This window comes from Carlito syrichta, unplaced genomic scaffold (genome assembly GCF_000164805.1).
Source record: "Carlito syrichta isolate Samal-C Ts95f unplaced genomic scaffold, Tarsius_syrichta-2.0.1 Scaffold287780, whole genome shotgun sequence".
Lineage (NCBI taxonomy): Eukaryota > Metazoa > Chordata > Mammalia > Primates > Tarsiidae > Carlito > Carlito syrichta.
The window spans coordinates 7,886-22,885 of record NW_007231876.1 but is presented as its reverse complement, the minus strand read 5'-3'; the positions used below and the strand labels follow the sequence as shown (position 1 = coordinate 22,885).

Here is a 15,000-nt window from a genome sequence, read left to right as displayed (position 1 = left end):
TATAATTTCCAGGACTTTGGAATGGGTAGATTAGCAACTTCTTATCTGTTAATATTTCCTTGTGCTCTTGCATCAAAAATATGTCAGAATCATGCCAATTTCTGTGTTGAAGGAACAAGTAATATATCTCACAGAGATGTGGAAGAGAAGCAAAAGTAGAACTTAGCTCATTTCTTTTTTTATTTTTAAAATTTTTAAAATTTTAAACAGGTAGGGTACAATTCAGGGTTAGGAATACAAATGTTCATTATGCAGGTACCCTTGTTGATGAGGTGTGCCCCTCCCAATAGATCATTTCTAATACACCAAAACTATGGCCAACAACATCCCCCGTCCCCCCCACCGATACATACACACATGTGGTGCTGATGAAGCCAACTCTACATCTCCCTCAGTGAGGTCTCATATTTTTGTTGATTCATAGAAGCCCAGCTTCAGAATTTCTCCAGAGTTGGCTTTGGGAGAAAGAGAGACAGAGATCATGCTACATCTCCATCTCACAGAGTCAAATTGTCTTATTTCATATCCTGTAAATCTCTGTATCCCCAAATAGAAAGTCAAATACGGAACCTAGGGCAGAGGCATCTAAAAACAAAAAACTTAGAACCATAGGGTCATAATGATTTCCAAGGATTAAAGAAAATCATTGAATTCAAAAGAAAAAGAAACAGTACTAAAAGGAGAGGGTTATGAAGGAAACTTCTTTACTCAGGTGGTTCACATATTCTGTTCCCTTTTATCTAAACAGGAGGAATTTTTTTAACATATTTTTTATTTTAAAATTGTGGGGTACAGTTAAGGGTTAGGTATACAAATATGCATTGTGCAGGTACCCTTGTTGATGAGGTGTGCCCCCTCATCACCAGACAGATATTGACCACCGTTAACCCTACCTCAAGGGAGGAACTTTTATTATATTTTATTATATATGGTTTTTAAAATTATATTTTATTACTTTTTTAAATTATATTTTATTATATATTTTATTATTATATGGTTGGCCCCGACCACTTCTCCCTTGTCCTGACCTGCCAGATTAGCCCATGGTTCTAAGCTTAAATGTAACTTCCTTAGGAAGATATTTCCTAAAACTTCAGTGAGTATTTTCTTTTCTTTTTTAAAATTGTCCTGTATCTTTTCTACATGCAGTACAAATGTATTTTCCTGGTTATTTGTAGCATAATCACGATGAGTAAGACTCAAGACAGTGAGCCTAAGTTTGAATCTTGCATCTGTTATTTCCCTCTTATATGGCTCTGGCAACTAATTTAATCTCTAGGATCCGTTTCTTGAACTATTGGTCTTGACACCCAAGCTTCCCATCATAAACTGGGTTTTCTGGGTATTCTCGTCTTAGATTGGGCATGTGCAATAACAAATTGCCATCAAGGGGAAGTGGTCAATAAGAGATCAGGCTCAAGCAGGTCAGGATGGCACAAGTTAGTTGCATGAGCAGGTAGTTCTGCTGCTGCGTTGCCTCCTGTCTTTTATTACACACCGATGGTCACCTGGTTTTTTGGTTTTGTGTTGAGAAGGGAGAAACTGGCATTTACAAATGGATATTCTGGCGACAGACTGGGAGTGAACTACCAAAGCATTAAATCCTAATCAAGAGTGCCCCTGTCCAATGTTAGTCTGGAAAGACCTACATTGATTCATGATTAGTCATTAATAGCTTGATTAGTATTAACCTCCTTCTATCAATGGGTAAAATTTATCCTCACTGAAATAAACATATATTTTGAATATGGATGTTCCTGCTAATAAGGCTTCTGCCAGCACCACTAATTGTGGAATTACAGAATAACTTATTTTCTAACAAGATTTTTCTCACAACATTACTTCCAAGCGAGGAACTTAATTCACTACAGAAGAGGTACAGTAATGTGTTCAGGCCTGTGAAAATCACTTACCCAGCAAAAGAAACAAAGTGGGAGGTATCACACTTCCAGACTTTAAATTTTATTATAAGGCTACAATAGTCAAAACAGCCTGGTATTGGTACAAGAACAGGCATACAGACCAATGGAACAGACTAGAGATTCCAGAAGCAAAACCTCAATCTCTTAACAAGCTCATCTTTGACAAAACCTCCACTAACAGCCACTGGAGAGAGGAGAACCTATTCAGTAAATAGTGCTGAGAAAACTGAGTGATCACTTACAGAAGATTGAAACAGGACCCCTACCTATCATCATACACAAAAATCAAGTCTAAATGGATCAAAGACCTATACATAAAACTTCAGACTATAAGAACCTTAGAAAACACAAGAGACACTCTTACAGAAATTGGAATAGGCAGCCAATTTCTGATCAAAACCCCAAATGCCCATGCCATAAGAGATAAGATAGACAAGTGGGACCTTATCAAACTGAAAAGATTTTGCAAAGCAAAAGAAGCCATCAAGAGAGGGGGGAGAAAGTCCACAGATTGGGAAAAAATATTTGCCAACATCATAAGTGACAAAGGCCTAGCATCCAGGATTTACAAGGAACTCAAATGTGCCAAAAAGAAAAAACAAACAGTCCTATAAAAAGTGAGCAAAAGATATGAGCAGACACTTCTCAAAAGAAGACATACAAGCATCCAACAGATACATGAAAAAATGCTCAGCCTCACTAATCATCAAAGAAATGCAAATTAAAACCACACTGAGATACCACCAAACTCCAGTCAGGATGTCCATCATCAATAACTCAAAAAACAACAGATACTGGAGAGGGAGTGGGGAAAGGGGACATTTATACACTGTTGGTGGGAGTGTAAACTAGTACATCCTCTGTGGAAAGCTGTATAGCGATTCCTAAAAGACCTAAAGTTGACCTTCCATATGACCCAGCAATCTCCCTCCTGGGAATATACCCAGAGGAACTCAAATCATTCTATGAAAAAGATACCTGCACACACATATTTATTGAAGCATTATTCACAATAGCAAAAACATGAAACCAACTGTGCTGCCCATCGAGAGTGCACTGGATAAAAAAAAATGTGGTACATATACAGTATGGAATACTATGCAGCCATATAGAAGGACAAACCTATGGACTTCACAGCAACTTGGATGGATTTAGAGTGTATAATGCTCAGTGATCTATCACAGAAACAAAGACCTGAATACCACATGTTCTCACTCATAACCCTGAACACTTATCATAATACTATAAGAAAGGAATTGGCAGTAGTGGGAAACTTCCAGGGGAATACACAACATCAATAAGGGTACCTGATCTCAAGGGGAGGTCTAAACTTTACCTGTACAACGACTACTTGTATACCCAGACTTGAATTGTGTCCCACATCTTTAAAATTAAATTAAATTAAAAAAGAAAATCAATTAAAAAAGAAAATACCATGCACCCTATCACCAGAAGCAACTAGCCTGATAAAATGGTGGAATGGCCCAATGAAAGTGCAGTTAAACTATAAATTGGGAGCAAACACTCTGGAAAGATTAGATTGTATCTTAGATGCAGTATATGCTCTGAATCAGCAACTGACACATGATTCTGCTTTCCCCAAAGTCAGCATAACCAGGTCTAAGAATGAAGATGTATGAAAGGGAGTAAACTTTCCCATCCCTGCAACTTTGATCATTGCCCATTTGGAGCCCACTGCTCCCTTAGTTACCAAGGGAGAAATGCTTCCACTAGGAACATAGCAGCGTCTCAGTTTATTTGAAAGCTAAGACTATCTGATCATTTTGAGTTCCTTATACCATCATGCCACAATAAAAATAAGTTATTCTACTGGCTGAGAAAACTGACCCTGATTGTTATAGGGAAATTGAATTACTGCTGCACAGTGAGGTGAGATGACTATATCGGGAATGCAGAAGAGTCTCTGAAGAACTATTTGATCCTTATGTTTAATAGTAAAAATAAATATAACTCTGAAATTGAAAAAAAGCAAAACCATTCAAAATTTGAACACTTCAAGAATGAGATAGCCATCATTTCACTAGATGGATAATTCTCAACTCGGTGAGTTGAGAGAAAACAAGATGTTGAATTGGTTATAGAAGAAGGAAGTTATAACTATCACTTGTATCATCTTTACCAGTTACAAAGATGAACTCTAGATAGCTATGCATATAGTCCTCTTTTCTTGTCATATTTTCTTCTTTCTTTCCTCTATTTCTTTATTATTTTGCATAAAAATTGGTGGTGGTAGTGGGGTTTGATGGCTCAGCCTGTAATCCCGCGCTTTGGGAGGCTGAGGTGAGTGGATTGCCTGAGCCGGCGGGTTCGAGACCACATGGGCAACTTGGCGAGACCTCATCTCTACAATAAATCAAAAAATTACCCGGGCATGGTAGCGTGTGCCTGTAGTTCCAGCTACTTGGAAGGCTGAGATGGAAGGATCGCCGGAGCCCAGCAGGTCAAGGCTGAGGTGACCAGGAGTGGCCACTGCACTCCAGTCTGAGTGACAGAGTGAGACTCAGACTCAAAAAAAAAAAAATGGTGGTGGTGGTTGATGACTGAGATTAATTAGATTTGAAGAGTATTTAACATTGCACAGACAACCACTTTGAGGTAGAGATGACTTTGGAGCTCTCCTTATTTAAAGAAAGAATAAGACAGACTTTCCTTGTACAGAGGATAAATACATCTTATTAGACAAAAGTACCAAGTTGTCTTTCTTGATAAATGGAGTTGGAATACATGTTGAAGAATGTGTACAGATGCCGAATGGCCAAAGGGATGGCTGAGCTGGTTATTAAATGATTGTTTCTCACTTTAAAATACATGTTTTTCCTGTTTATGATGCTGGTCTTTGCTAGCTAGACCCCTATTAAACTCAGCCAGTAGACAGCCCTAGAAGGAGACTAGTGGACTGGAGAAGAAAGAAGGCATGCATCTTTTCTTATTTGCTTCCTGTTACCAACAGTTTTTCACCCTGGCAGTAGCAGTTGGTTTCACAACTACAGTTGGTTCTGTTTTGAGTTTTGCCCTCACACTTCCAGAACTAGCTTTATGGTGCTCCCACAGAGATGCCAGCACCACCCTTCCCTGAGAAACATGTTTTATCTTTTTGAGGGCTCTTTCTTCCTGAGATGCCTGGGTCCCAGTTCCAAAAGATCCCTCCCCCATGCTTTTAAGGTCTAATAATCTTTCCCCCTAAGCCTACAGGTTTTAGCTGCTTCCTGCAATTTCTATCTCTGTTAACTCAACATCTCCTTTTGGTTTTTCTGTTCAATACACGATTAACAATTCTTCATTTTAAATTCTCTCTGAAAAAAATAGCTGGTGCTGTTTCTGTTTCTGACTGATCCAAATGTGGAGTAGTATGACCCCCAGGTTGTGTGAAGAGTAAATGAGTTAGAAGATAAGAAGTATTTATAGCAATGTTTCTCAGATATGTTTTCATATAAATCTTAGCTATTATTATTATTGTTTTAAGATCTGTCTTTCCCTTTAGACTAAGTTCTATGAGGATAGGGATCATGACTGCTATATCTTATGATACATAGTAAGCTTTGAATACATGTTTCTTAAAGGAATTAAGGAAGGGTTTGGAGGAGAGAAAAGAAAGAAAACAAAATCTGAGTATAGAATAAGGGTGGCTTTCTTTATATTTTTGTAAGAGCGTTAATCATTCTTTCAAGTTTTATTATACCAGTATGTTACAAATCAGCTTCAATCCTTGTGAACATATTCCAATCCCTATTTTCCCACAAGGTGATAGAATTATACATGGTGGAAACCTCAAGTGTGCGTGTGTGAGATGAGTTGGGAGGCAGCTGGTAATGGGGCATTTGTCCACAGGAGTTGCTGATGAGATGTCTAGTGGCCAGACCCAAATGCCTTCCTCAGATCCCACAGCTCTTAGCTTTCTTTCTGCCATGCTTCAGGTGTGGGAATATACTTTCCTATCTAGGAGTTGACACCTCCTTGTGCATTTGCCAGGGAGTTGAGGTATTATCTCTTGAATCTCAAAAGTTCTTCCACCTCTTCTTCACTAACTCTCAACCCCAAAGAACGTCTCATTTTAGAAGACAGAGCATGTTTCTCTCATTATGGTTCTGGTGAAAATTTATTTCTGCATCTTAATCTTCTCCTCACCCTGGGAATAGCATTTATAAGCAAAATCCAGGAAGACTCAAGCCATTTCTTTTTATGTTGTCACCTGTTTCCCATGAGACTAGTGTTATATGCGTTTAGTGGAGTGGGATAAGAGGGATAATACATAGACAAAAAACCATGAAAAAGTATTGAAATATCCTGTCATAGAAGGAAAGAAAGAAATAGGAAAAAGAGGAAGACATTCTTTTTGAAATTGAACTATCCTTTTCCTCCTTTTCTGAACAATGTGTTGTACGGTGAAACCTGCAGGATATATTGATCTTTCTCTCAAGGCTGTTTATTTATTTATTTAAAGGGTCGAGACAGAGACTATAGAAAAGGAGAGGGCTTTCCCCTCCCACATATGGAGTGTACAATCATGTGTTTGCAATCCTTGTTTAAAGTGTGCTTTGTAGGAAGCCATTGTGAAGAGGCTGAGGCAACAATCCCACTCAGAAGTTGAAGTCGCAGAAGAACAAGCACATTCTAAAGATTTTCATTGCACAGGTCATAGCCCCTGCAGCACCTGAAGTTCACCAAATAGACACTCCATATTATGTTTCTCACATTGGCACAGTTCTTTAGGCAGCCCATAAAGGTTAACCAGAGTATACCATTGTCTGTGGAAGGGAGAAGAAACAGATCAGAAATCCTGGGTTTGAGGCTTCTAAAAACAAAAGGCAAACAAACAAACAAACAAAAAACACTTCTTTCCAGACCATGTCAGCATATAAAAATAACTTTGTGTAGTTCAAAGTTATGTTATTCAAATGTGAAGAAACTGGAAATGTTGCAAGTTGGGGTTTCCTAAAAGAAAAGCAATAATGGAGCAGTCTAAAATAATTATTGGGAGTAGGGTGGTAATAAAAGCAGCAATTCAAAGACTTCCAAAACTGGATGTTTCTATTGAGAATCTTAACACTGGTTTAAGTAAGGGTTATAAATGCCAATGAGTAGGAGAAGAGAGTCACGGTGTCTAGTCTTACCCATAAAGAGCCATCTTAGTCTACTAACGACACTGACCTCTATTTTCACTGTTTAGGCCCATCTATAAAGACATCTAAGCACGTACAAAGAAAAAGAGCCCCTTCTCAGCCCAACAACTCATTGTTATCCTTCAGGCATAGATTATGCTTCTTCTAGCAAGAACATGGAAGCAACCATACCGCCCATCAAAAGTGGACTGGATAAAAAAATTGTGGTACATAAACATGATGGAATATTACACAGCCATAAAGAAGGACAAAATTATGGACTCTACAGCAACTTGGATGGATTTAGAGTCTATCATACTCAGTGATCTATCACAGAAACGAAGAACTGTGAATCACATGTTCTCACTCATAAGTGGATCCTGAATCTTTATCATAATACTATAAGAAAGGGTTTGGCAGTAGTGGGATGCTGCCAGGAGAGGGAGGAGGGCACCTAACATCAGTAAGGGTACCTGATCTCAAACCAGGCAAAGTGGGGACCAAAGGGAGGCCCAAACTTTACCTATACGATGTCCACTTGTATACCTAATCCTGAATTGTACCCTACATCTTTAAAACACAATTAAAAAAAGATAATGCCTCTTCTCTTACCTGCATTTATTTTCCTCTGTTTTCTTCAGGCTTCTCAAAATATTATTTTATCGACATACCACCACCTCTTAGTGACCACTTCCATATATCTTTTATTATTATATATGATGGGGGTAAAGATATCAGACATCTTAGGCTTGTAGTAAAAGTGAAATCTTCATTTTTTAATTTTAATTTTTTTTTTGAGTTGGAGTCTCACTCTGTTGCCCAGACCGGAGTGCGGTGGCCGCTCCTGGCCACCGCAGCCTCGACCTGCTGGGCTCCGGCGATCCTTCCACCTCAGCCTTCCAAGTAACTGGAACTACAAGCACGCGCTACCATGCCTGGCTAATTTTTGATTTATTGTAGAGATGAGGTCTCGCCAAGTTGCCCAGGCGGGTGTCGAACCCACGGGCTCAGGCAATCCACTCACCTCAGCCTCCCAAAGCGCGGGATTACAGGCTGAGCCACCGAGCCCAGCTTCATTTTTTTTAACCATGGCTGACATGGCCCTGCCTACTTCCTCTGCCCCTTCTTCCTTTCCCCAGTCCACAACTTACTTTTGTAAATGGTCCCAACTGCGCAGGCCTCTTCTGTTGTTGCAGTACATATTCCTCTTCCTCTGGAACACTTTTCTCCTGAGAACTGAAGGTGGCACGTCCTACACTGAACAATTCTTAAACCTTGGCCAGAAAGTAGGAAATATAAGTGAGAGAAAATGCCACTACGATGGGCATGAATCTGCTTGGGACAAGAGGGCTTTGCAGGAGCACCATTAACAGAACTTAAATATGTCTTCATTTGAATAGGCTAAGCCAAGAGAGGGACTGGAGTTTACAGTGTCAGGAATTTTAGCCTCAAAGACAGGAGGAAAAGGAAAAGTGAAGCAATAGGAAAAAGAGGAACATCATCAAGAATAAGATGATCAGATTAGGTGCTCTTCATACTCACCAGACAGATTATCTTCCACAACTATTTCATTGATTGTGCTGGCAAAAAGAAATAAAACAATTCAACAGTTTGTCTGAGATTTACTACTGCATAGGTCCCTTGTAATCCCCCCTTCAGAGTCCATCTTGCACATGTAGCCTGGAACCTTTCTAGACCCTTTCTGTCCTTCCAAAGCCTAGGCGTCTCTGCACCTCTTCTCTCCTCCCAATTGTCTTCACCTCTTTAGGGCTTTTAGACTCATCTACCCTTTCCTGTAGGGTGCAGCACAGACCAGAAGGAAGAAGATAAATTCACATTGTTTTTTCACTTCATTCTTTTTAATTGATCTTATATGGCATTCGTAATCACCTGTCTGGGAACTGATAAGGGAACAAGTATCTGAAATTCATGAAGCTGCTACACTTGAAATTTGGCTAAGTAGTGCCTGCAAAGTCAACATTCCAATTCCTCCTTTCCCTTTTTCTTGCTCTTCATGTTGCTCACTCCTAGCCTTGTTGATTGCTGCTAATGTTATTTTTATCAAACCTATAATCAGCTACGTCCTGCTGGAAGAGGTTGTTGAGTGTTGAAACTCAAGGTCTGTTTCTCTCTCTCTCTCTCTCTCTCTCTCTTTCTCTCTGTGTGTCTCTCCTCTCTCTCTCTCTCGCCCCCCACCCCGCATGTGTGTGTGTGTGTGTGTGTGTGTGTGTGTGTGTTTAGTTCCTGGTGCTCACCCCACCCCATTAATTTTCCCCTCCTCAGACTTTTCCCCCCTCATACCACTTATTTATACTCATCTGTGTTATCTCTGGCTGAAAGTGATCCAGATAGCTCTGTTGAAAAAAAAAGATAGACTGCAGACTTCTCATTTTCTAAATCCTATTTCACAGCTCCCATGGAAACCCTTTCAATTTCTCTCTAATCCATCTATTTCCTACTATAAGAAGAGGACAGAGGGCTTTGGTTAAGGTCCCCGAGACATAGCATAGCATGGATGGAAGGCATAGCATTTAGAGCAGCAGCTCATTAACGTTTCCATTACCACATGACTCCACGAGAAGGTCTCTGTCATGGGACCTCTGACCCATTCCTTGATGCTGGACACAGCTCACTAGCTGTCAACCCTAGGAACTCACCACTAAAGCAGCAGAGCTGGATGGAGAGTCGCAACAGGAGGAACTTGTCCATTTTGAAAGAAGAGAGGGCCAGGCTAAGGCAGGAAGCTTCTAAAGTACCTATTTATATACCTGCAAGGTTAAGCTTTTCTGGGAGGGGCTAGGGGTGGGGACACTGTGGAAATCCTTAGAAAGCATAATCTGCTCTAAGAGAAATTAGTAATTATGTAATTTCTTGGGAACTTGGGGGGAAATGAAATGGCTAGGTAAATTCAGAAGCTAATTTCTTCCAGTTTCTCAGGGTTTTCAATGCCAGGTTCTACGATCTTTTTACTATACCACACTGTGAAAGAACACAAGGATAAATGTGGCCTGGATCGGTAGAAATTAGAGTCATCTATATCAAGTGTTCATTAAAACTGAGAGAATATATAAGTGGAATGCAGAAAGGCAAAAAAGAATACTGAGCACAGAGCTTTAAATAATATATACCTCTAGGAAATGAAGAGGAGAAAAGTGGAAAGATTAGGCCCCAAAGCTTTGACTGAGGATTTTTATGAGGGGAATAAAGTTTCTCACTGTCAGTCATCCTAAAAGAAGAGGGGTAAAAGATGAAAGCTGAGGAGGAAATTGCTTTTCTTTCTTGGAGTGTTCTGGTGATTGAGACTTAGACTTTAGTCAGAAAAGAAAGGTTTAAGACTGCTTCTCTTGGAGAAGGGTAAGCTGGCCCTTCTTACTTGATGACAAGCCAGGTTATTAGGTAGAGGCATGGCTGAGTGTAAAACTCCCGTGGTAGAGATTGAACCTGTAGAGTCATGTCCAGTATCTCATTCTGGTTTCAGTTAGTTTCCTTCAGTTATTGCTATGCCTTCAATAAACTGTAATGAAAGTTGCAACTTTGTCTCTTCTGTCACTGCAGAGAGTTGAGGGAAGGGTTTGAGCCATTCTTGGAACAGAACAACACAGGAAAGAGAAATAGCAGCTGAAAGCAAGCAGGCTGCAACAAAGCACTATGTAGGTCTACAGCAAAGTGGGGTAGTGGTCTAAGCCAGATGTTGACTGAAGTGGTAGGAGACAATGAGAGTAATGGATGGAAAAGACTTTTAGATCCATGATATTTTGGAAATTATTCTTACATGCCAAAAGAGCAAACTGATATTTTCATGTCTGCAGAAAGATATATATATATATATATACACATATACAGATATATATGTATGTGTGTGTGTGTATATATATATATATATATATATATACTGCTTACCTGGGCATCTACCACACTAAAATAACATCATAAAGGAGTCATTAAAATAAATAAATAAATAAATAGTATTCATTAAAATATTCATGTATTACATACACACAAGTGAAAATGTTTGTAACACAAACACACACACACACACACACACACACACACACACAACTGATTTTTGTGTTCTGCATATACACTGGCAGAAGTGTTCCTTTCCTTGCTCTGCATTTAGCATCTTTGCTTGCATCTTTATGTTGTCTTCTCCTACCTTTTGAGATCTCATCTCCTTTCCTTCCAGGAATTCTATATTTAATTTTTTGCCCAATGGCAGCCCACTAGAAAGGAGGAAACATTTTTTACCTCTGCTTTGTTGTAAACTGTTTCCTTTCCTACTCATACTTCTATCATATTACTATACTACTCTCCTACAGCAGAAATTTCTTCCCTCAGCTATTGTTTTCCTTACTTATATACCTTAATCCTCTTATTGACTTTTCTCCTTAGACCCCCAAATTTATACTCCCTGTCTTTGTGGCTCTAATATCTGATTTTCTTACTGAGTCTCACTCTACTGCTTTTCTTTGTGTCTCTAAAGGAACTCCCTCCAAAATTCTGCTTATATAATAAATTCCAGATCCATGACTTAAAAATATTCAGAAGCCTCTTTTCCTTATTGCTCTAAACCTTATTTAAGTCTTTAAAGCTCTTTATTCATGATGTCTTTCCACCAACACGAGTTCTGGTGCAATTTGTCCAGATGAGTAAGTGCTGGCCTATACCTCAACACTTAGCATGATTGAGATACTTAATTATATCTCTCTGTGTGTGATTAGAAGATGTTTAGTTTAGGGGCTAGAATTTCTAGTTTGCATCTCCAATGTTATCATGCAAATCAATAAAAATGATTCCTTTTGAATAGAAGTTCACCTAATCAGTTATAATTTTTAAAAGAGATAGATCTACTCTTCACAGACAATACAAACATATCCTGACTTTCATTGGTAACTGAGATATTTTCACATGATGATCTTTTTGAATGGGTTAAAGTGGCTAGTGATGAGTACTCGGATTCGAGGAAAGAAATCTCAGCTTGGGAAGATTCTACTACGCCTGACGAGGAGTATACACAAGATGAAGAACCACAGTTAGGGTTCCAATTCAACACAATTGGCTAAACTCCTGGAGTTTTCCTGATATCAAAAGACTTGTATTAGTGCTCTAGCAGGGAAGGGACAGTTTCTTCTCTGTCAGGATTTGAGAGATAGTCAGATGAGAACAGCCTATTTCTTTTCCCTCAGGCAAGTTAATGACACAGCTCTGGGTGACTAGGACTAGATGAAGTCAGAGTAGTCCTACTCTCTTGACAAACATGAAAAATGGAGGACATATCTGAAAAATAGGTGCAGATCCAAGAAAAAATATAAGTATCTCTGGAAAGCCTTTGTGTGTATGTTCTTTTCTACCATGAGACTTGCTATTCCTTAAGATTTTCTGGAAATCCCAGAATTTCTCAATATATCTACAATTCCCTAGATAGTTCTTTTCTATTGTGCTGAGCATTGGGAAGATATAGACATTGAAGTGACCATGGAGATAGGTCTAGGATTGAATAGTGAAGGAGTAGCCTACAATTTATCCATTGTTCCTATTATGGCTTACAGATTAAATAAAATTTCCTGGATTTCAATATGCTATATCAACAATCCTAGCTGTTATTCTAAGAACTGTATCTAAGGATGAGCCCATGTAAGGGAAATTAGTGACTCCTCTACTACTTTTCAAGATAAATTCACCAGTAAATGAAGATCACACACAGAGACCTCTTCTCAGACTTCCAATAGTTCTCAGGTGGTATGCAACTGCTTGTATTGCTGAGTTTACTACATACAAATATCTCCCTCCAGACTATAAAAATATCTTTCTACACTCAGAGAGGCTCTCCCTGCCCAGTTTATCTAAGCAGTTTCTTCCTTGTTATTTCTTCTCTGTGTGTATATATGCACTTAATTGTGGGATTTTTATATGGTGGAATATAATACACATACCATATACACATACAATAAAAGGCATGAAATTTAAATTCATATTTTAGATTATTTTAGGTAAAACTACATAACTATAAATCAGGTCATGGAATTGAATATTGCCCAAATCACAGAAAACTCCCCATACTAAGTTTCCCTTTCTAATTACATTCTCTTTTTCCTCACCTTAGGGGCAACAATACTTCTTCTGTTATGGAATCTAACCATAGTTTTTTTAATGGTTTTATCACACTATATTTTTATCTTTTAGAAAATATTGATATAATGGAATTATACAGTATGCATTCTAGGAATTATTCATGTTTGTGTATGAAGCCTTGCTTTCTTACAATATAGTATTTCATAACATGAATATTATGGCTAAGAACTTTCTAGTACGGATGGAAAATATCATCCCAGAGATTCAAGAAGCTCCAAAATCTAAGCAGGAAAAACAAAAAATTCAGCATAACAGTAAAATTTCAGAAAGTTAAAAAAAAAATCATAAAATGTTAAAAGTAACCAGAGGAAAAAAGACATAATATAGTCCAAAAGATGTAAGACTGATAGCTGAATTTTCAATAGGAAGGAAACTAGATGTTAGTGAAATGATATCTTAATATGGCAAATAGAAGATAACCACTAACATAAAATTCTATATCCAGAGAAAATATTCTTCAGGATTAAGTGAAATAAAACATTATTAGACATTAATAATTCCATTAACACACTTGCACTTATAGGAACTATGTTCTATCAATAAATATTTGTTAAATTAAATTATCAGACTAGATTGAACTAATCAAGGATGGAGGACAAATGAGTACATTCACAAGTTACTGTAGAGAAATAAGAGATATCTGATGTGCCCCTCCCCATTTCCTGGGGCTCTCAGAGTTCCTGCACTATGAATCTCCTTAGTCTTCAGCGTGGACTCCAGCAATTCCAAATTCCAAAATCCTTCTTCATGGTCAATCTTTCTAAATGCACAAGGGTTAATCCAGCTGTTATGATTGAATCCAGAGAAACACAGACCTTGCTGTTTAAGAGGCTCATGAAAAAACATTACCATTGATTAATGAAAAAACAAACAACAAAAAAAACATCACCCAAAGGTAGTAAGGATGATACACAAATTCAGTGCCAAATTCTACTAAGAGATCAATTAACATGAAGCCTGAGAGGTGATGGTATGACTGAGCATATAGAGATCATTCACATCCACAGTGAGAACAAAAAAGGAGAGACTAGGAAGTCAGACAAAAGGGAGTAAGGTTGAATTGTCTGGCAAAAAAGTCAGAAAATGAAGCTTTAAAAAGCATAAACAGTGTACACTATACAAAGTATCCAGGAATAAATCTAATGCAAGTTGTACAACTTCTTTAAGGAGAAAATAAATTTTAAAAAGTTAACAAAGATCCAAAAATAAATTGAGAAATAGACTACGATTATTGACTGGAAGATTCAATAATGTAAATACATAAATTTTCCCCAAATTTATAGATTAAGTAAAATTCCTAAAAAAAAAAAAAGCAGGCTATTACAAAAACTTTTATTTTGAAATAATTTAGAAATCACAGTAAGTTGCAAAAAATAACTTCTGTGTATTTTGTAGCCAGATTTCCCAATGATAACTTCTTCAATAACCAAAGTGCATTTTGTAAAACAGGAAATAGATTTGGTAAAATACCATTAGCTACTAACTTAAGGACATTATGAGCATTTCATCAGTTTTTGTGTGTACCAATTTTGGGACATATATTACTGTGAAATTTTATTAAATGTATAAGTCTGTGTAAAATCACCAAAAGCAGGATACATAAATGTTTATCACTACAATGAAACCCCCTCATTCTACCCTTTACAGTAGACTCTCCCCCAACTCTAGAGCTGGACAAACATTGATGCATTCACCATTACTATGATTTTGTCATTCAGAGAGTACTTGAATGGAATAATTGAGTATGTAATCCTTTGGAACTGGATTTTTTTCATTCGCCATGATGTTCTTGAGAGCCATCTAATTGTTGCATGTATCAAAAGTTT

The 15,000-nt window shown here is 37.9% G+C and overlaps 1 protein-coding gene across 1 annotated transcript; it reads right to left on the bottom strand.

The window, feature by feature from the left end:
* Positions 1 to 6,554: 6,554 nt before the first annotated feature.
* On the bottom strand, positions 6,555 to 9,751 carry PATE1 (prostate and testis expressed 1). The gene is made up of 4 exons (XM_008053030.1): positions 9,700 to 9,751; positions 9,357 to 9,396; positions 8,194 to 8,309; positions 6,555 to 6,688 (listed from the first exon to the last, which is right to left on the bottom strand). Exons 1-4 carry the CDS (start codon positions 9,749 to 9,751, stop codon positions 6,555 to 6,557), a joined length of 342 nt encoding a protein of 113 aa, XP_008051221.1.
* Positions 9,752 to 15,000: the final 5,249 nt, after the last annotated feature.